General features: G+C 48.1%; 1 protein-coding gene across 1 annotated transcript in view; it reads left to right on the forward strand.

The window, feature by feature from the left end:
* Nucleotides 1-2702: 2702 nt before the first annotated feature.
* The window catches only part of LOC311318233 (uncharacterized protein), a gene marked incomplete at its 5' end in the record, with an annotated part of 44441 nt that continues 24776 nt past the window's right edge, over nucleotides 2703-22367 (forward strand). Inside the window, 3 exons of the mRNA XM_084449502.1 lie at nucleotides 2703-2818; nucleotides 3801-3903; nucleotides 10280-11226. Coding sequence (XP_084305628.1) covers nucleotides 2703-2818; nucleotides 3801-3903; nucleotides 10280-11226 — 1166 coding nt within the window. The remainder of the gene's footprint in view (nucleotides 2819-3800; nucleotides 3904-10279; nucleotides 11227-22367) is intronic.

Below are 22367 nucleotides of genomic sequence, written 5' to 3' on the forward strand. Positions count from 1 at the left end.
CTGGCCCCATCAGAAGACTGAGTGGGAGGTACGGTGCTTTAGGCCTGGAAAGACAGGCTTTACTTTACTTCTTTATAATAGCATCAACAATACACAGATGAAATTAGAGGAATTGTATGTCTTGAAAAGCTAAGATCAAATATATAATGTCCCTGAAAGGAAAATTGTCGTAAAAATGTAAACACGCAATGAAATCAAAATTATTATTTTTTCTGACTTTGGATCACATCCTTGGTCATAGTGTGTACCTATGGCAAAAAAAAATCTGAATTTACGTTTTGTTGTAATCTTATATCAAATCCTATGATTTTTTCTTCCTGTAAAACAAAATCTCCTGAGTGCTTACGTCAGCAATGCAAGAGCAAGGTCAACCAATAATCTCACAACATCCACCCATCAATCCATGCTATCTGTCTATCAAATCTGTCTAAAGTTGTTATAACCCGCCAACTTGTCAACGTTCCAATCAAATTCATCTAAACGTTATATCCCACCCCTATAGCCTGAGTCGGAAATACGTCAAACTGCGGAAGTTAGATGATCTCAAATGTCCGTTTCAGCTGGACTTTAAAATTAAAATGGTCTTCATAAGGATCTGGGTTCCCCTTTCAAATTGCTAATGTCCTCCCTGCCAACCCACACCTTCAATGACCCAGGGATGAATGACTCTTGTAAGGGTTGAGTTTGAACCTTGAATGACCCAGGGATACATGGGGGGCTGTGTAGAGCCTGCCAGAGGGGGAGCTGGTCCTTGGAGTGGAAAATATGAGTGGGGTCAGATATGATTTTTGGGATTGATTACAGACTGTTCATAGATAGCCTAGAGGGAGGGGCCTTACCCCCGTCACCCTCACAGCTGTCCATATAAGGCAGGCACTCTGAATGATTGCCAAACAGGGCAGTCGTGACATATCAGATAAAGCTCTCCATTACAGCACGATAAAAAAAGAAGCTTTCTGTTCCACTGCATACAGCAGAGGGAGCTCTCCTCACAAAAAAGCCAAACCTTTGAGCGTGACCTTAGCTGACAGGGTGCTGGGCCCGTCTCAAGTCTCTGTAGCCTACAAACTCCTCGGCTAATGCCAATGAGAGAATGCTGCCAGGCTAAAAGGTGGTGAGGCAGTTTGATCAATAACTGTCCTCTATTGAATTATTACTGAGAAGAATCCGCTTATGAAGTCTGCTCGATATCACTTTACCCTATAAGGTTGCATGTTATGTTATTGTCCACCATCTCATATTATGGTGAGAAAGGTTTCCTCATATTCCATTCCTGGAACTGAGCAGTAACGTTCAGTTTGGAGAATCTGAACAGTCTTCAGAGTTCGTTTTTTTGTTTTGTTTTGTTTTTGTGTATTTTTAAAAGTCCCCCCCCCCCCCCCCTCTTTTTTTTTCTTATTTACACCTCAGTCGTAATAACACAGGTACAGAACACTTTATACAGTAAATCATGTTTGCTGACCCCCGTGTCATCAAGGCTTTAGTGACCGTTTTAAGTGCTTAGTCAAGTGAAGTCTCTCTCTCCCTCTGAGGAAATGGGATACAGTACATACAGTAGAGAGGTTAATGGCAGCTGTAACATCAGACACCAGAGAGTCCTGGGAGACCCAGGGTCTGACGGGATTGAAGGTGCCCGCCGGGGCGTCACTTCTTTTGTCCCCACATCAACTTTCAATCTGACGTCAGTAGAAAGGAGAAGTGAATCTCTCTTTTTTCAGCCCTGTTCTCTTTCTTCTTTTATCTACTGAACTTCATCACAAGGTAAACGGAGCAAAAGGCATGAATACATTTTCCGATCATCATATCCTTTGTGAAACATTTTGTGACTTGGTTCTTGCTTTAAATTTGAGTGCATACCTAAGCATGACCATCATTATCTAGCCAAGAATGCTGCAAGTAGGCTAACCCACCTACAGGTTGGGAGGTATTAATCCAGAGTTAGTAATCCAACCCACCACTACAGGTTGAGAGGTATTAATCCAGAGTTAGTAGTCCAACTCACCACTACAGGTTGATATGTATTAATCCAGAGTTAGTAGTCCAACTCACCACTACAGGTTGGGAGGTATTAATCCAGTTAGTAATCCAACCCACCATTACAGGTTGAGAGGTATTAATCCATAGTTAGTAATCCAACCCACCACTACAAATTGAGAGGTATTAATCCAGAGTTAGTAATCCAACCAGAACCAACCACTACAGGTTAAGGTCTTTTGACTCATCATAGTATGCCTTTATTGATGAAAAGGTAGGCCTAGTATTTTATTTAGGATGAAAGCATTTGGCACAGTATTTCCACAATATTTATTGATGTCGATTAATTGCATGATGAGACAATTAGATAATTCAATTTGGGTACGGTGTGAATGTCTACATGGTATGCATTGGGCTATGTTTTGGGGGGAATAGAATGAACTGAAGACGGCTATAAGTGATGAAGGTTGAATAGAGCTCATCAACAGTAGTAATGGTACAGTATCACTCCTTCTATGACGAAAATGATCATTTGAATATGCCCATTGGCTCCTCCCCCATTTCCTATCGTTGAGCCCTAGTTGGAGCAGCCGGAACAGTGCGGAATTATGCCCATAACTACACTTGACATGAAGGAATTTACAGATTTGGATTTTATTTCTTCACACTGAATACGTTTAGTGATCTGGATTGCGTGTCCTCATGTGACGCGTTGTTTTTGTATCGTTATGTCTAACATGAAGAAACAAACTTCATGGCAGGAGGATATCGCGCGAAACTTTTCCAGACTGTTTCAGCGAAGTAAATCTCAGGATCCCGAAAAAACAGAGGAGCAAGATATCAGGTAAGAATCGGAAAACCAACATTAGAACAACACACACGTTGGCACACACGTTCTCTCCTTTGTTTCCCCACGGTAGCCTTCGGTTTTGTATCAATATTGTATCAAGATGGACATGATGGGAGGAGGCACGAGGACCAGAGATTTTGGCACGAGCCGCATACCGTGGAAGTGGATTACATACAGCCCTTCAAGCTATTAAACTGTCTGTATAATGTTATTTTGTGTAAATGTGCTGTGTATACCAACTTATTTTCGTCTTCTGTTCTTGCTTAGCATGGAAAAAGAAATGGTTGTCAACGTGCCAGGCAGTAGCTACTGCGAGAATTGGCACGAATCTGACCATCTGTCACACTGAAGAAACAATTCACTGTTATTGTAACCCTCTCCACACGCACTGTGGCCCGTTCATGGCACAGGTTTCCATTGGACTTGCTCGGATACAAGATACAGAAAAGGTGTCGGAAAGTGTAAAAAGAAATAACTGACTGACTATACATGTTTGCTTAAAAGCGAATGCAAACCAAAGTTGTCTTAAGCAAAGTCTCAAATGCAGATGACAGGCAAAACTATAACTTTGAAAGCTATAGAGCTATGAAATGTAGACTACTTTAAATTATTTTCAAGCGTCAGCGGGAGAGACCAGACTAGCACAGGTGTAGCTGCCATTCACTTGGGTGTGTGGATTCTGTCTCATATTGTTACACCTGCCTCAGGTAGCATCCTTTGAGAAGCACAGCCTCCCGGGAGTTGAGGGGAACCCGATACAGCCAGAACAGGTTGAGTCGGGGATTGATACCGCTGCGGTCAATATTCTGCTGAGAAGGGGTGTGCGCGACTGAGGGAGTACTTATTGTCATTCCAGATGGTTTTGGTCAATATGGCTGCCAGTTCCATCCGCCAGAGAATGACTGCTTTCGAATGGCGGTATCAGTTTGACTCATTCTAATACTAATCCCACGGTTGTTTTGCGTGGTCTGTCCAGTCCCAGCAGCCAGGAGAATGGAGTGTACAGCCTCAGTAGCCTCAGCAGTGAGACCAGCGACGCCGACCCAGCACAGCTGCTGGAGGAGATCGACCTGTCTGAGGTATGGTACCACACATAGACCACAGTACCACCACAATACAGTCCCAGATACCCCACACGGACCTCAAAACAACCGTTCACGCTGCAGCTCAGTACCACACATGGACCACGGTACCATGCACGCCACAGCTCAGTACCACACACATGGACCACGGTACCATGCACGCCACAGCTCAGTACCACACACATGGACCACGGTACCATGCACGCCACAGCTCAGTACCACACACATGGACCACGGTACCATGCACGCCACAGCTCAGTAGGGCCCATGTCACACACAGAGGTCAGTCAAACCGCTTGGCTAGAACCAGTCATAGCTGACCATGCGAAATCAAACCTGGTGCCTCTAAATGCGTCCTCCTGTGTGCGTAGAGATGATGACACGGACAGAAGCTGTGGCATCACTGGGAACCGTAGTGGGATGGGGGGTGGTGGTGGTGGTGGGGGGGGTGTTGCGAGGCATGTGCTGAAATGTGCATGAGGGGGATGACGTATAGGCCCCAGGGCTCTCTGGAAGCTCTGGCCCTGAGGCGGTGTGTGTTTCTACGTGTCCCTGCACCTTTGTGTGTGTGTGTGTGTGTGTGCGTGTGCGTGCGTGTGTGTGCACTGTTGAGCCTGAGCTGTGTGTTCATTTGGAGAAAGGGGGAGGTTGGGGTGGAGAGAGCGAACGAGTGTGAGAGAGAGAAAGAGAGAGAGAGAGAATTCATGTGCGTGTGGATCAAAAAACACTATGGAGTCGTCCCACCATCCCGCCAAGTGTGGTTTCTCGCATGCAGACCTCACTGTTTCCATGATGGTCACATTATGCTGAAGACTATTATTATTTGCACCTATTATTGCAACACAGACCCTGCAGCTGTTATAGGAGTAGGATGTGCACCAGCTGAGCTACCTGTGGGCTATGTGTGTATGTGTATTTTGAGCTAGCTCTGGTGTGTATGTCCAGCTCTTTCTCGATTGTGCTCTTCTCCCTGTCTTTTCTTTCCCATTTCCGTTCCGTTCCGTCCTTGAGAAACCCGACTCCAGTGACTCTTTGTAATTGCAGGCTTAAGTAACAAAGAGTAGCCATCTTGTCTATATTGTATTTTGGTGTTGTCTGTCCGTCCAAAAAGCTTTGCTTGTAGGTGCAGTGTCTGCAAGGATACTGGGAGTTTATGCTCTGGGGGGCTGGTTATACGCCAGACATACTGACACCTTCAATCACACACCTCTGACACGTAATGATCTCATACTGTACTGTACTGTATCTGCCACCCAGGGGAGAGAGAGAGAGAGAGAGAGAGAGAGAGGAGAGAGAGAGGCAGGCACAGACAGACAGACAGACAGACAGGCTGGACTGTCTCTGTCTGGATGGATGGATGGGTGGAAGGATGGGTGGATGGATGGACGGACGGATGGACGGAAGGATGGATGGATGGATGGGTGGATGGGTGGGTGGATGGATGGATGGGTGGGTGGGTGGATGGGTGGGTGGGTGGATCGACGGACGGACGGATCACATTTCCTGACTGCCGAGTCAGAGAGTGTCTGCCTGTAAAAGTTTGTGAAATGTACCACAAGGTATAGAGTTCTGGGAGGGGCTTGCGTGTCTCCCTGCTATCTGCATAGTGCAACGTGACTGGCCGGTGTGGTGCGGTTGTTTCTTAGTTCATCATTAGCCTGAAATCAGTGTGGTTGTTGGACCCCACCTGGCCCAACCTGAGCTAATAATATCATGTGACCGGTTCAGACATGTACAGTACACGTGCCTGTATTTTCCTACTATAAGTGTGTGTGTGTGTGTGTGTGTGTGTGTGTGTGTGTGTGTGTGTGTGTGTGTGAGAGAGAGAGAGAGAGAGAGCTTGTTGGTGGATTTATTGTGTTTGTGTGCATGCTTGAGTGTATATGCATTAGTAAAGTGGGTATTTTGTGTGTGTGTGTGTGTGTGCACTAGAGCTGGTGTGTGTGTGTGTGTGTGTGTGTGTGTGTGTGCACGTGCACTAGAGCTGGTGTGTGTGTGTGTGTGTGTGCACTAGAGCTGTGTGTGTGTGTGTGTGTGTGTGTGTGTGTGTGTGTGTGTGCGCGCGCGCTCTAGAGCTGGTGTGTGTGTGAACATGCACGTGTGTGCGTGCTGTGCACTCTCACAAGTCATGAGCTGGAGGAGCTATATTAGGAGCACTCAGAGACTCTCCAGAGTTTGGGAATGCTTCAGAGTCTCGCCACAGCGGCCCGTAGAACAACTCTGTCAACTCCCGTCTGTGTGAGGTCAGGAGATGAACCACCAAACACTCCAGTACATAGCCAGGTCCTGCGGAGCCAGAGAACAAGGACGGGACCTCCGAATCCAAACAGATTCCACACATAAACATGGATAAGCGCTGACGTTTGGGAGATTTGCTAGAAAGTGTGCTATAATTCATGGACATTTTTAGGAATTTGAGAAATGTATAACAGTATGAGGGACAAAGACATGTTTAAACACTGCGTTTGGATAAAAGCATCTGTAAAATGACTAAATGGGGAAAAAAGAACCCAGATTTCATGGGAAGCACCCCTACATAGCCTTGAATATCCTCTCTCCCTCGGCCTCGGCCTCCAACTCCAACACCTCTTTTCTCTTTTCACCTCTTTTCTCTCTCTTCCTCATGGCTCAGTCATGTTAACAGCCTAGTGAACCACCTCCCTCAGTCATGTTAACAGCCTAGTGAACCACCTCCCTCAGTCATGTTAACAGCCTAGTGAACCATCCCCCTCAGTCATGTTAACAGCCTAGTGAACCACCCCAGTCATGTTAACAGCCTAGTGAACCACCTCAGTCATGTTAACAGCCTAGTGAACCACCTCAGTCATGTTAACAGCCTAGTGAACCACCTCAGTCATGTTAACAGCCTAGTGAACCACCTCAGTCATGTTAACAGCCTAGTGAACCACCTCAGTCATGTTATCAGCCTAGTGAACCACCTCAGTCATGTTAACAGTCTAGTGAACCACCTCCCTCAGTCATGTTAACAGCCTAGTGAACCACATCAGTCATGTTAACAGCCTAGTAAACCACTTCAGTCATGTTAACAGCCTAGTGAACCACCCCAGTCATGTTAACAGCCTAGTGAACCACCTCAGTCATGTTAACAGCCTAGTGAACCACCCCAGTCATGTTAACAGCCTAGTGAACCACCTCAGTCATGTTAACAGCCTAGTGAACCACCTCAGTCATGTTAACAGTCTAGTGAACCACCTCCCTCAGTCATGTTAACAGCCTAGTGAACCACCCCAGTCATGTTAACAGCCTAGTGAACCACCTCCCTCAGTCATGTTAACAGCCTAGTGAACCACCCCAGTCATGTTAACAGCCTAGTGAACCACCTCAGTCATGTTAACAGCCTAGTGAACCACCTCAGTCATGCTAACAGCCTAGTGAACCACCTCAGTCATGCTAACAGCCTAGTGAACCACCTCAGTCCTGTACTGCTCTGTTGTTGATGTAGCATTTTCTGGTATTAGGACAGCTCTGAATAACCCAGTACATATTTTTAGCTCACACATTTGCTTTAAATGGAAAATGCAGAAAATGACTGGCCGGACTGACAAACAGCATAATCATTTCTGGAAACCGGTACTCCAAAAATAAACACCCCTCAGAACACTTGAAGCAACATTAGTCTCTTAATTGCTTCACTAAATCAGTTTGATTCACAGTGCCCTTAATTCTTCCCATAGCACGATACTGTTTAGTTTATTGGCTTGTCAACCTTGTTTCTCTTTTTTTTTTACGGAAAAATAAAAGACTGTTCTTGGAAAAAGTAGGTCAACAGCCACAGAGAATGGAGGCAGTTTTCCCTCAGTTTGTTGGCTTTGTCAGACGGCCAAACAAGCAGAGAATAGGCTCATCAAAACAGGCGCTCCGCTCTCCCTCCACAGCCCTCATCAACATCCTGAGAACTGCATCGCCCCGAAACCAGCGAGGGGGGGGGGGGGGGGGGAGAGAGAGAGAGGGGGAGAGAGAGAGAGAGAGAGGGAGAGAGGGGGAGAGAGAGGGAGAGAGAGAGAGAGGGAGTGAGAGAGAGAGAGAGGAACGGATGAAGAGAGAGGGAGTGTGACAGCAGGGGGAGAGAGAGGGAGTGCAACAGCAGGAGAGAGACACCGGAAGAGGAGAGAGAGAGAGAGACAGCGGTAGAGGAGGGAGAGAGAGCTGAAGAGAGAGGGAGTGTGACAGGGGAAGACAGATTGGTGGAGGAGAGATTGAGAGATAGAGGCGGAGGAGAGAGAGAGAGAGAGAGGGACAGGGCGAGAGAGATGGAGGGAGGGGAGAGAGAGAGGATGTCTGTCGGAGCGTGATGTCATCTGGGCGCAGCTAAGGACCTCGTCACGCTGTGACCACCTCTCCCAGAGGTGTGCGCTCGGTCACGCCTCTCTCCGCACTTCACGCCGGACCATTGCATCAGCAAGTTCAGCAAAAACTAGTACTGTAGGCCATTTTTCTTTTTTCTTCTTCAACCAGCTCTTTCCTCACATAACCATTAAGGAAAGTGCAGATATACAGTAAGTGGCCACTTAAGGCAGAATTAAGGGCTCAAGTATGGGAACAAACTCAAGATTATAGAGAGAGGGGGCTGTGTGGGGAATGATTGCCTTCGTCGCCAGTACTACAACAAGAGTCTGGGACATTGGCTTCTGGGTAGGGATGCTGTTTCTGCTTCACAGACAGTCAGAGAGAGGGGGTGAGGAAAACGTGTTCAGAGAAGTCCGACATCGTGGCTGATTATATGACCTACAGGATGTGAACAGTTCTCTGTGTCTCCGAGGGCTGAATGGTGTTTTGACCGTGAGTCACTCTTGAGTCATGGTAAAGATACGGTGTAGAAGTCGCAGGGAAGGAAACTTCCCCTTTGTTCTTGAATGCTGACAGCAGGAGGTCGTTTAGAAGTGAATGGTTCAGAGAAATCAACACGCAGTCACAATCTAAGGAGATACTTTCACAAGCATCGACTTCACAAAGCCTGCAGGTTCGACCTGGTTCATTCGCTAATATATTGATCAAAATTAGATCAATATATGTTCCACCTTTTAAACGGACACTAGTCAAGGCCTACAGAAAAGCCTTGGGAGGCGGGTGTTGGGGATCAATATGGAATTCGTTATTGGAGACGCCAAAGCGAGCTCATTGGCTGAACCGGTCCCAGGAGATTTGTTTTGCACCACTCATCACTAAGCGATCCCTGTAGCTTCCACAGCCAGGTCCTTTGTGTCTGGATTGTCTGGACTTTGGACAGCACCCGTCCGATTGGTGACCTTAATTCAGCCCCCTCCCCCCCTGTGTCCTGATTGGTGACTTTTTTGTGTCTCCCTTTGTGTTTTCTATACAGGAATGGTAACCCCCATTTCTGAGACTAATGATGGATTGATGACTTGAGAGTTTTGGGAGATCTGTAACGATCGCCGTCGAGTTGATGGAGGTTTTCAGGGGTTAAGCGGAAACGCTATGGATGACATTTTGTTTTGGTCGCAAGATACAGCTTTATCCTACAGTCCTGTTCACAAAATGCTGCATAGCAATTAAATGGTAATTATCTGATATCACCTCTGATGTCATGATATGATAATGTTGTTCTGGGATTGCACGACACTTGTAATATTAGGAATAAATAATTACATATATATATATATATATATATATATATATATATATATATATAATTACCCCATTCTTATCTTTTTTTTCTTTTTTTTTCTTCTTATTTTGCTTTTGTATTTTGTACGGCTCTTTGCGCTGTCTTGTCTCATCCCTGCACCCTGTCCAAAGTTGTCTCCATGTTATGCACCATGACCGAAAGCAAATTCCTAGCATGTTGAAAAAACGACATGGCAATAAAACAAACTCTGATTCTGATGAGACGCCTTTCATGACCAGGGAGGGTCGGTAGAGCCGGCGGACAGCGTGCACCTAGCAGCCTAGCAGGCGATGCGCGCGGGGTGGTGCTCTTCCTGTCCGCCGTATGACTCACACGCTGACTCCGGCTCCACAGCCCGGGGGGGCAGACGTGGGGGAGCACGCTCGCGGCTGGCTCCTCGTTTACGACCCCGCGGCGCGGGGGGGGTTAACCGCATTGTGGGCAGGGTCAGCAGGGGGGGGGTGCTTCATAGACACATTTGCATGAGAGAGAGAGAGAGAGAGAGGGCTGCTGCTGGCTGATTGTGCTATAGAGGAGCGAGCCAGAAAGAAAGAAAGAGAGAGAGAGAGAGAGTCCCGGTTCTTACAGGCACGTTGCTTCTACTGTGTCCTCCAGCTCTCCTCGTCACGGAGAGAAAAAGTTAATCTGTTTTTCTCTCTCTCTCTCTCTCTCTCTCTCTCTCTCTCTCTCTCTCCCCGTGTCCCTCTTTCTGTCTGGCGCTGACAGGCGTTCGGGGGCGTCGAGGAGCGGCGCGGCGGTGAGCGGGGAGAGCCGGCGGGGGAGGGAGGAGCGGAGGAGGAGCAGGAGGAGGAGGCGGCCGCGGCACCGGGCGGAGGGCAGGGCGGCGCGCCGGACGATGACGCCGACGCCGGGGGTTCTCCCGAGGTGCGGCCCCCCGCGGAGCTCGACGCGCCCGGCTCTCCTCCGGTCTCCCCTCCCTCTCCTCCTCCTGTAGAGACGTCCTTCTTGAAGAGGCTGGGCAGCCTGTTCCACTTCAAGACAACCCCGCAGCCGGAGGAGCGACAGAAGGTAGAAGAGGAAGAGGAGGAGGAGGAAGAGGAGGGGGGGACAGCGACGGAGAACTCAGGAATGACATGCCAGGGACACTGTGACACCGCCGAGAGACTGGAGGACGACGACTGGAAGACAGAGATGGAGAGAGAGAGAAGAGAGGGAGAGACAGAGGAGAGCGTGGAGAGACCGTTTCGGTCGGGGACAGACCAGGAGACAGAGGAGAGACCGGCTCGGTCAGGGACAGACCTGGAGACAGAGGAGAGACCGGCTCAGCTGGGGACAGACCAGGAGACAGAGCAGAGACCGGCTCAGCTGGGGACAGACCAGGAGACAGAGGAGAGACCGGCTCAGTCGGGGACAGACCTGGAGACAGAGGAGAGACCGTCTCAGCTGGGGACAGACCTGGAGACAGAGGAGAGACCGGCTCAGCTGGGGACAGACCTGGAGACAGAGGAGAGACCGTCTCAGCTGGGGACAGACCTGGAGACAGAGGAGAGACCGGCTCAGCTGGGGACAGACCTGGAGACAGAGGAGAGACCGGCTCAGCTGGGGACAGACCAGGAGACAGAGGAGAAACCGGCTCAGTTGAGGACAGACCTGCAGACTGCACCATCATCATCTAGACTGGTGGACACAGATACTCGGACTCTGGAGGACCGGTGAGTACTTCACTTCCTGCTTTTGCCTTCTCTTTGATGTGTTCCTGTGTGTGTGTGCATGTGTGTGTGTGTGTGTTTGTTTAAGAGAGAGTATGAGACAATTAGTAAATCCCAGCTTTTCTCCTATTTATTTATACACTACAACTGATGCAGTATTCTCTGATGATATCCACTAGGCTATCTATCAATCACCAACCTACAGCCGTCTTCTTCCTGGGTCCTAGTGCACTTGGGGCACTCTTGATAGTCATTGTCAGTAATGGGAGTGGGCAGCTTTTAGTAACCGGAGCCGCCCAGACGGAACAATAACAACAGGCAGGAAATGCACAGACCGTGAGCAGAGCCAGCACTGAGGAACACGGCTTAAAGAGAGAGGTCAACTTCAAAGGGGGCTCTTCTCGCCAACCTGCTAGCGATTAGCACCGCGGTGGAATGCGTCTGTGTTTGCACTCGTGTGTGTGTGTGCGTGTGTGTGTGTGTGTGTGTGTGTGTGTGTGTGTGTGAGGTCGGCAGAGCCGGGGCACGGGTGTTGGCATGCCTTGCCATCGGTGGCGGGCCCCCCCTGTGGGAGAAACAGCCAGACGGCCCCCCGATATGGAAACCTGTACTTGTAGGACAACAGCCCCCCTGCTAGCGCAGGTTCGGTTGAATTCGCTTCCTCCCCCTGTGAATCCTGACAGCGTGTGGAGTCCTGCTGTGCTTAACACGCTACCTGCGACGGAGGAGGAAGGAAGCCCGACTCGGGCTCCGCGTCTCCGTGCCGACATCGCACCTCTTCCTGGCCATTCCCTGTCTTTGTGTTCTCCGTCAACCTCAAATCAAACCATAAATCAAACTTTATTCACACAGCCCATTTCCTACACAGAAAAGGGGGAGTGTTAAGTACTACAGTGCTAACCCCGACACACATTTTCCAGATGCAAGCAAAACAACAATAACATTACGGCCCATGCTTACCCTCAGTGAAGGTTGAGTTGAAGACTCCTGTCTAATAAAGGATGAGCAATAGTTTAGGATGCAGAAATGGAGTTGTACCCCCTGGTCACCCATATCACTCCAGTTAAACCAGAGCTGTACCCCTGGCCACCCATATCACTCCAGTTAAACCAGAGCTGTACCCCTGGCCACCTATATCTCTCCAGCTAAACCAGATCTGTACCCCTGGCCACCCATATCTCTCCAGCTAAACCAGAGCTGTACCCCTGGTCACCCATATCACTCCAGCTAAACCAGAGCTGTACCCCTGGTCACCCATATCACTCCAGCTAAACCAGAGCTGTACCCCTGGTCACCCATATCTCTCCAGCTAAACCAGAGCTGTACCCCTGGCCGCCTTTATCACTCCAGCTGGTATGAAGTAGGGCGATGGTCAGTCTGGCCGTCCCACCGGGCTTGGGAGCGGAGCTGGGCTGGAGAGGAGAGGAGAGGAGAGGAGAGGAGAGGAGAGGAGAGGAGAGGAGAGGAGAGGAGAGGAGAGGAGAGGAGAGGAGAGGAGAGGAGAGGAGAGGAGAGGAGAGGAGGGATCATATCAGATTAGCTGGCGGTTTTACATAATAATAAGCTCCGCGGCCGGTCGAACCAGGAAGCCAGCGTTCTTACTTTACCTTAGATGGCCTCCGTTCAGGTAAACATGTTTTACCATGAAACGCACACACACATGCACGCGCCCACACACACACACACACACACACGCACCACTGAATAGCTTTTGTTGCAGGCCCGTAGGCCTATATTATTGGATCCAACCCAAGAGGTGGCTCAGACTGGTGTTTATCAGTGTAATGTGCTGCACAGTAGCCATGGCCGCGGCGTAAAGATAGAGAGTTATTTACGCGTGCGGTTCTCAGTCCTGATAAAGCAGTGCTGCTCTACAAATACTACCCAGCTTTGGACAGCGTTGTTACAGGGTAGCGATAAGGCTAGCGCCTACTGGCTAGTTATCACGCCGCTATGGTCTAGTTCGTTGTAGGACTGTTTTTTTAGTGTGTGTGTGTTTGGTTGGTTGGTCTAAAATGAACAGCTGTGACAGTGACACACACACACACACACACACACTGCCCTGTCCGTCACCCTCCTCTTGTCTGTGGCCCCCGGGCTGTATTGTAACACCTACAGTACGCGTGATGCATGTTTCCAAACGGCAAACAACAGCTGAGGGAATGTTGAGTCTCTCAGTAAAGGTGGAGTTCCATACTGGTGTTCAGTGTGGTGAGGAGAATGGTAGAGTCCATACTGGTGTTCAGCGTGGTGAGGGGAATGGTAGAGTCCATACTGGTGTTCAGTGTGGTGAGGAGAATGGTAGTTCCATACTGGTGTTCAGTGTGGTGAGGAGAATGGTAGTTCCATACTGGTGTTCAGCGTGGTGAGGAGAATGGTAGTTCCATACTGGTGTTCAGTGTGGTGAGGAGAATGGTAGTTCCATACTGGTGTTCAGTGTGATGAGGAGAATGGTAGAGTCCATACTGGTGTTCAGCGTGGTGAGGGGAATGGTAGAGTCCATACTGGTGTTCAGTGTGATGAGGAGAATGGTAGAGTCCATACCCGTGTTCAGTGTGGTGAGGAGAATGGGGTGTAGAGGAACCCAACACAGCCCCCCCTGTGGAAGCTTGCAGCCTGCTGTGACTCACTGTACACAGTGGCAGATTAAGCTGTGCCTGCGTAAGCCATGTCCCCAGGGCTCATATCTGAGCCATTAGTGTGTGTGTGTGTGTGTGTGTGTGTGTGTGTGTGTGCGCGTGCCTGCGTGCGTGCGTGAGCCCCGAGGTGACCGTGTGTGTGTGGGTGTGTGCGCGCAAATGCTACAGGGCTCATGGTCACCTCTACTCACTCACACACACACACACACACACACACACACACACACACACACACACACACACCATCTACCTGATAAGCCTGTTATCAAACTCTACTAGGGAATAACAGTCTCTCTAATACTACACTGCAAGCGTCACCCTTACCTCCCCCTGGATAGTGAGATTCCAGGGTTTACATCACATATAGAACTCAGGGCAAATCCAGGCACTTAGCTCCCATTGAAATGCGTTAGCCCATTGAAATGAGACTAGACGGCAGGGCAGATGGACAGGCTGTGATTGTGAATCCGCAGCAGATGGTGGGTAATGGGAGACATGGAGGCCCCACTCACACTCTCCCCTCTCCGATCGGGGAACGAGAGAGAAACGGCGTGGTCAGACGAAACGAGAGAAGAATGAGGGGATGACCTCAGCCAGAGAGGGCGAGAGGGAGGGAGAGAGAAGGAGAGGGAGGGAGAGAGAAGGAGAGGGAGGGAGAGAGAAGGTCAGAGAGAGGGAGAGAGAGAAGGAGAGGGAGAGAAAGGAGGAGAGGGAGAGAGGAGGGAGAGGGAGAGAGGAGAGAGAAGGAGAGGGAGAGAGAAAGAAGGAGAGGGAGAGAGAGGAGAGAGAACAGGAGAGAGAGGGAGAGAGAACAGGAGAGAGAGGGAGAGAGAACAGGAGAGAGAGGGAGAGAGAACAGGAGAGAGAGGGAGTGTGGGAAGTGATGAAAAGAAGAGAGGCACTGTGCTGTGAGGAGAATGAGGGGAATTCAGAATGCGAGAGGAAGGAAGAGAAAAATAGAATTTGAAATGCAAAACTAGAAAAAGTAACCTGCCTGTGTGCCTGCTGGACACAGCTGACCAGTCATCTGTGTGGGATCAAATCTATGGTAGGAAATAAGAATTAGCATGTAAGCCTGCACTGAATAATGTTGAAAGGGTAATAATAGCTAAAAATGATTTTAACGTAGATACTGTAGGAGGGTAAGAAAGTAGGCGGAGTGTAGAGGAAGTTTGCAGGACAACAACAATAGTGTTTGTGCTTTCAGCAACGCTCCCACATTCTAAACAAGAGGAGTGGTCATGGGATTGGTTGGTTGGGCTGGAAGGATCGTGGGATTGGTTGGTTGGGCAGGAAGGATCATGGGATTGGTTAGTCTGGCAGGAAGGATCATGGGATTGGTTAGTTGGGCAGGAAGGATCATGTGATTGGTTGGTTGGGCTGGAAGGATCATGGGATTGGTTGGTTGGGCAGGAAGGATCATGGGATTGGTTGGTTTTGATATATCGTTCAATCTGGATGACCTCTACTAAGAATTTGCAACTCTGTTGATGTGCAACTATTTTTTTGCAACCTAATGCTAGATTAGATGGAATCAGCTAGCAAATATAGAGCCACATGTTCTATAAGATACAAACTTTACCAGTTGTTACGGTCTTATATAGCAAGCCTTTTCTTTTCCGTAGGATGTCCTCTCTCCTATGATGCTTTTTTTAGCCTCTCTTACTCTGAAATGTAATTTAATGTAATATATTGCTTTATACATGTTCTTAGCCGGTAGACAAACATACTCCAGGAGCTTGCTCGATCGCCTTGTTGAGAGGGGTCAGGGAAGAGTTTTTACAGCTCACTTATCTGGCCCCCGGGTGATACTGTTTTTTTGCTTCCCTCTGGAATATGTAGAGAGTGGGTCGTATGCCCACCTCCCTTGTTCTCTGTAAAGCGCATTGTGTTGCCTCTGGGTATGAAATGCGCTATACAAATAAAGCATTGATTGATTGATTGATTTTCTGGTAAACGTGACCATTCTTTGACCAGATAAAGTTGTTTTTGTTCTTTTCAGGCCGTATCTAGCCAGCTGCTGTTCCTCTGTCGTTTCTCGATTTGACACATTCTCATTTCTCTTGTGATCTAAGCCTAAAAAGATATCGTAACAATGGTCTCTAGCACAGGAAGTGAAAGTCGGACTTCCTGTCAATATGGAACAGGGAGAAGGAAGGGGTTTAGAAGGAAGAGGACGTGAAAGCAGGATAGTGGGAGGAAAGACGAGACCTTGAGTAGACATGCCTGATGTTTCAGATCTTACACGTTAACTGCGAGCGGGACACCCTTCTAGAACTGAGCTCAGTCTTCTGTGCGAGTGGGAGTTGTTAATAAGATGGGCAGGATGAACGGGGCGGGGCTGAACATGCTCACACAACGTTCTCCGTCTCTCAAGGTGAGGCGCCGCTAGGCTAAGCCACGCTATCAGGGCCAGACTCAATAGAAGACGAGCCAGAGAAGAACCAGGTAGGGTCAGGAAGCCCGACCCTGGATCCCCACAGAGAGAGAGAGGGAGAGAGAGAGAAAGAGAGAGAGAGACCTGTGAAGAGGGAGGGAGAGAGAGAGAAAGAGAGAGAGAGACCTGTGAAGAGGGAGAGAGAGAGAGATAGAGAGAGAGAGAGAGAGAGAGAGAGAGAGAGAGAGAGAGAAAAAAAGAGAGATAGAGAGACCTGTGAAGAGGGAGGGAGAGAGAGAGAGACTGCGACTGCATTGTGACTGAAGGTGAAACTGCTTTTCACAGCACCTAAAAGAAGTAGGCCAAACAACAGGGCTATTCACAGCCCAACAACTAACCAGAGGAGAGAGGATAACCAGTCAGGGTCAGATGGCTGTCAGCGAGTAGGTGAGATTAACCAACAAAATGAAATTGAAGGGAAAACGGCCTTGTGGGTTTGAGCCTGCAGGGAGGGAGGGAGGGGGGGGGGGGGTGGATGAGGGGATGGGGGAGGGGGGGTCAGAGGTGACTGATTGCAATAAGGTAATGACTGTAGGGAACACAGCCTGATTGAATGAGAGGCTTCAACTTGGCTGAGTATAGAGTTATCAAACACTATCAGCACACACACACACACACACACACACACACACACACACACACTCACTCCTGATGCACGTGCACAAACACACACACACTACTGATGCACGTGCACAAACACACACACACATACAATCCTGATGCACGTGCACAAACACACACACACTCCTGATGCACGTGCACAAACACACACACACACACACACACACACACACACCGTAAAACACACAAGCACGTTATAAATAGAATAGGTTAGAAGGACAGGAAAGAAGGGAGAGAGAGAAAGAGGGAGAGAGAGATCAAGAGAGAGAGAGGAGATGTGTTATTTTCTTAGAGAGAGTGGGATAGTACAGTATATGGTTGCACTGTTAGGAAACAGATTTGTTACTTTGATATTGACACGCACACACACACACGCACACACACACACACACACACACACACACACACACACACACACACACCCACACACACACACACACACACACACACACACACAGTCAAGACGTTCTTGAAGACACCCACCTTCACACACAACTGCATGTTTTTGGACATTCCTGTAATGCATGTCATATGCCAGCTCTAAAAATAGCTGAACGATAAACAAGCACTTGCTTAAAGGAGTAGTAAAGGGAAAATGCATGTGTAGCCCTGTTTTAAGGTTACTTATGATTAGGGATGTGCACGGTTAACCGATTTCTCGAGTACCCGAGTAGGCAATCTGCTAGTCGGAAAATAAATACTACTCGGTTAATCTAAAGGCTATACAATATGGCATGTTTGGCCGTGAAAGCGCGCATTTATGAGCGCCTGTGCCCTTTTTCAATTGTTACCAAAGAGGATAGAGCGTGGCGGCTGCCTGGAGAAAAGCGCTGTACTGTATATGGAGTCTTTTTAAGAGCGCTCCGGCACAGGCCCATGCGCGTATAGCCTACTCGTTTTCCAGCCTATAAAGAAATATTGAATGAATAGGCCTGTTGTTCAATAAATCTATTTAGTTTTGCATGGACATTTCTCTAATGAAGGCTTGACGCCGAAACATCCATTATTGTCCAATAAATTGGAAATAGGCAGTGAGTGCCGCGGTGCTTTTTAGATAACGCTAAAAATTAATTCACTTGTTATCCGGCATCGGCAGTAAAGGCTTGGTTTAATACTTAATTTATATTAGTAAATTAGAGGTCTGGTTGCATATTGTAGGCTTAGAGTTTTCAGAGTAGCCTAACGATAGGCTTAATAGGCTATGAGCTGGGCAGTGCATCCACATTAAAAGGCTGCGTTTTTCGATTCCGATAGCTTCATGAAAACCTGTGGGTTATTCAATCTGATAAGTAATGCATCCAACCACACATCAGCTTTTAAATATGTTTATTTGCAAGGGCATGGACGAGACATGAAAGCACCGCCACGGTAATAACGGCGGAAAAAAACGTATTCCCCTCCGAGGGGGCTGGGGTTCAATGCGCTCTGTCTGGACGGTATCTTTTTTTGAGTAATCTTTTTTTTGAGTAATCGGTTACTCGAGTAGGATCAGGTTAGGTTACTCGGTTTTAAAATTAGTCGAAATTCCCATCCCTACTTATGATCATACACAATGGTTCAGATCAAGAAGTTGACAAAACTAGCCCTTTGAGAAAGTCTGAGAATTGCTCTACCACCGTTTAGGTCATACAATGGATGTGGGTGGGCACCTTGAAAAATCATTCAAAAACATGTTAAACTCTAAATTTCAAAGACAAGAAGCTCACAGAGGGTGTAATTGGTGTCCATTGGTGTTCTGACATCAAATTCGCCGTAACGTATGAATCCTGTAGGGTTTTATTGATCATTTTATGAAATCCATTGACTTGTATTGACGCGAACGTTGTTGATGTGTAGATCAATCCGCAGAGGGGATTCAGGAAGCGGAACTACTTACGGTAGCTATTGTTATTGTTTATGTTGCTAGGCTACCTAGTTTGCGGAAGTTTACACACGTATGTGCTGCGACTTTAAATAGTTCTAAAGTGCTAAATATTTAAAAAAAGCCTTTCCAGATGAACTAGAATCTTACTTTATGGCGAATTATATGTCAGAACGCCAACTAACACCTCGGTGAGTTTCTTGTCTTTGAAATTGAGAGTTGAACATGTTTTTGAATGATTTTTCAGGGTGCCCACCCACATCCATTGTATGACCAAAACGGTGGTAGAGCAATTATCAGACTTTCTCAAAAGTGCTAGTTTTGTCAACGTTTTGATCTGAACCATTGTATATGATCATAAGTAACCTTAAAACAGGGCTAAACATGATTTTCCCCTTTACTACTCCTTTAATGTACCCGGTCATAGTCATTGTGCCAAATATACCTTATATCTAGACATTGTGGGCACAGCTGTTAGATACTTCTGAGTGCGCTTTGTTAATTTATCCAAAGAGGAAAAGCAGACACATTCAGAGACTGGCTCACAGAATCGTCCTTGAAAGGGTTATCAGCTGTCAGCTCAGCAGTGGGAGCGCTCAGTCGTCACTTATTTTAGAGCACATTTCCTCTGAAAGGAGAGGAGAGAACAGGAGAGCGAGGGGAGGAGGGAGAGAGAGAGAGAGGAGAGGAAAGAGGAGAGTGAGGATAGGACAGAGAGAGGGGAGGGAGAGAGAGAAGAGAGGAGAGAGAGGAGAGGAAAGAGGAGAGTGAGGATAGGACAGAGAGAGGGGAGGGAGAGAGGAGTGGAAAGAGAGAGGAGTGGAAAGAGAGAGAGGAGAGGAAAGAGAGAGATAGAGGAGAGGTAGAGGAGAGCGGCTTCTCATGGTTCTGCCCACGCTGTCGTTTAGTTGTGCGTGCATGCGTGTGTGACTGTGTCAGAGGCTGTGTGTGTGTGTGTGTGTGTGTGTGTACACACACAGGAAGCGAGTTGTGGCAGGGTAATTGTCCAGGGCAGGGTGTGGTGGGGCTGTAGTCGGGGTTAAGGGCTGGAGTCAGGGTTTGGGAGCGGAGTCAGGGCTTGAGGGCGGAGTGAGGGTTTGGGGGCGGAGTCAGGGCTTGGGGGTGGAGTCAGGGTTAAGGGCTGGCCGGGCTCCTGCTGGCAGACGGACGCTGCTCTCCTCCAGGGGTGCAGCTCAGCTCGGGGCGGGGAGACATGGAAACACTGACAGGAATCTGGGGCCTTAGGCAGCAGAATGAGCTCACACACACACACACACACACGGGCGCACACACACACAAACACACACACATGGGCGCACACACACACACACGGGCACACACAAACACACACACACATACACACACACACACACACAAGGACACACATAAGCACACACACACACACACCATGGCACATTCATGCACACACACAAATTCATGCACACATGCATGTAGGCATCTTGGGAATCTCTTGGGTATGTGTGTTTGTATGTATGTGTTCGTGGGTATGTGTGTGTGTGTGTCTGTGTGTGGATGTGTACGTGTGTGCGTGCTTGTGTGTGTGTCAGCCTCCATCCTGATGAGCACCATGACATCCTTTAGGTCTATTAATACACCCACACCGGGCTGTGAGGTGCGCACTCGTACTTATGCACACACACACACACACACACGCACGCACACACACACACACACACACACACACACACACACACACACACACACACACACACACACACACACACACAGACTGAGTCTGCTCTGGAAACACATCGTTGACTATGGAGCCGGGTTGGCTCACACCATTGTTATCAACAAGAATGCAAAAGGTCTGATTACAGGTGCTACAGTACCAATGGTAAACAACATTTGTGTTATAAACACACAAAAATCATCGGTGTATTAGAAATATCGAGGTCAGAATGTTTAATAAATGAACAGAATAAAGTCTGATGACTCATAAGAAGGAATGATGAGTCATGTTCTCAAAGCCCTCAGTCTCCATTCAGAGTCAGAGTGATTGTACTTCAGCAGCCTCCCTTCACACACTCGCTCCGTACGGAAAGCAAAGCGCTAGAAGTTCTACTGTAACTCGGACCCACCCGTCGCTCCGTAAGCACCGCATCGCCACGTTACCGGGACCGCAGACGGAACGCGTCTAAATCGGTAGCCGCCGTAGTACCCCGGGGCCCCACGCCGCACCAGCGGCCCCCGAACACGCCGCCGCGCCCGGACAGATGATCCGTCATCCGGAGTGCAGCAGGGAGGGCTGTCTGTCACAATGCTAGCGCCCCGACAGCGCCGGGGAAAACCGACAGACGCAAGACAAAGCTGGCGTCAGAACAATCCGCTCCTTGCGTTTCCCTGTTCCCACCGTGTACCGGCCGTCAAGGAGTCAGTCAGATGTCCTCGTTATCCTTTGCCGATAAATACAGCGCTGTGCAAAAGGGCCAACACCCAAAAAACCCCTAAGCTATTTATCTGGGCAGTAAGTGTTTATTTGCAACGCTTACTGGCCAGATAAATAGCTTGAAACTATTTTCTTAGGGGTCTAAGACTTTTGCACAGTACTGTACATGTTTGAATTTGATTTCAATCGCATGGCTTTTCATAGAAATATCCAAAGCAGAAATGCTCTTCACCAGAGGTCATGTCCAGATGACGAATAGCACTGCGAGAACGATTGCACTATGCAAATAAAACGGCTACTGCCATTGAGTTTCCTGTTTTTACAGAATAACAGTTGGTTCTCAGTTTGTTTATTTATTTTATTTAAAAGAAGGGACAATGCACATTAATCAACATATCCGTTTCCACATCAATGTAAATGTACCAGAGTTAATCTAAATTAAGCTAATTTTCATCTGCAGTCCACCGGCAGGTCAACATAATACTACAAAACAACACAGTATAATAAAATAGTGCAGTGGTGAGATTGTTCTTCGGGGGGCCATGAACTTCATTCAATTCTTCATAGCATCCGGAAAACACGTTGCGAGTCGACCAAAATAACCCTCTCGTTATAATCCTGTCATGACTCAAAGTGTGATTCATACTTAAATTAAAGCAAGGTGATTTTTTTCAATTGAAACAGAACGTTCATGTGTGTGACTGTGCCCTTTTCAACTCTGTATGCTGTTGGCTTTGCTATTGATCTTTTTATGAACCATCTTGAGTATATAGTTCATCTTAATGCATTTTTCATGAGCCACTGGTACTGGAACCAATTAGAGGACTCTCACCATGGGGATTACTCTCTTCCCCTCTCTCTCTCTCTCTCTCTCTCTCTCTCTCTCTCTCTCTCTCTCTCTCTCTCTCTCTCTCTCTCTCTCTCTCTCTCTCTCTCCTCTTTCTCTCCCTCCCTCTCTCTCCTTCCCTCTATCTCTCAGTGATTATTGGATGTGTGTTTTCAGTCTGGAAGGAATACCTTTTGCTTCCTGAATGCCTGAATACATGTTTCGAAGACACAGCGCCATGTGACCGCTGACCCTTGCCTGTTTTTTCTCGATAGTGAGGGGGGAGGGAGTCCGTCACATCCAGTTCATCTCTCTGATCTACGTGCCGCGCCCCGGGGCAAAGGCATATC

The sequence above is a fragment of the Borostomias antarcticus genome, assembly GCF_949987555.1.
Source record: "Borostomias antarcticus genome assembly, chromosome: 1".
Lineage (NCBI taxonomy): Eukaryota > Metazoa > Chordata > Actinopteri > Stomiiformes > Stomiidae > Borostomias > Borostomias antarcticus.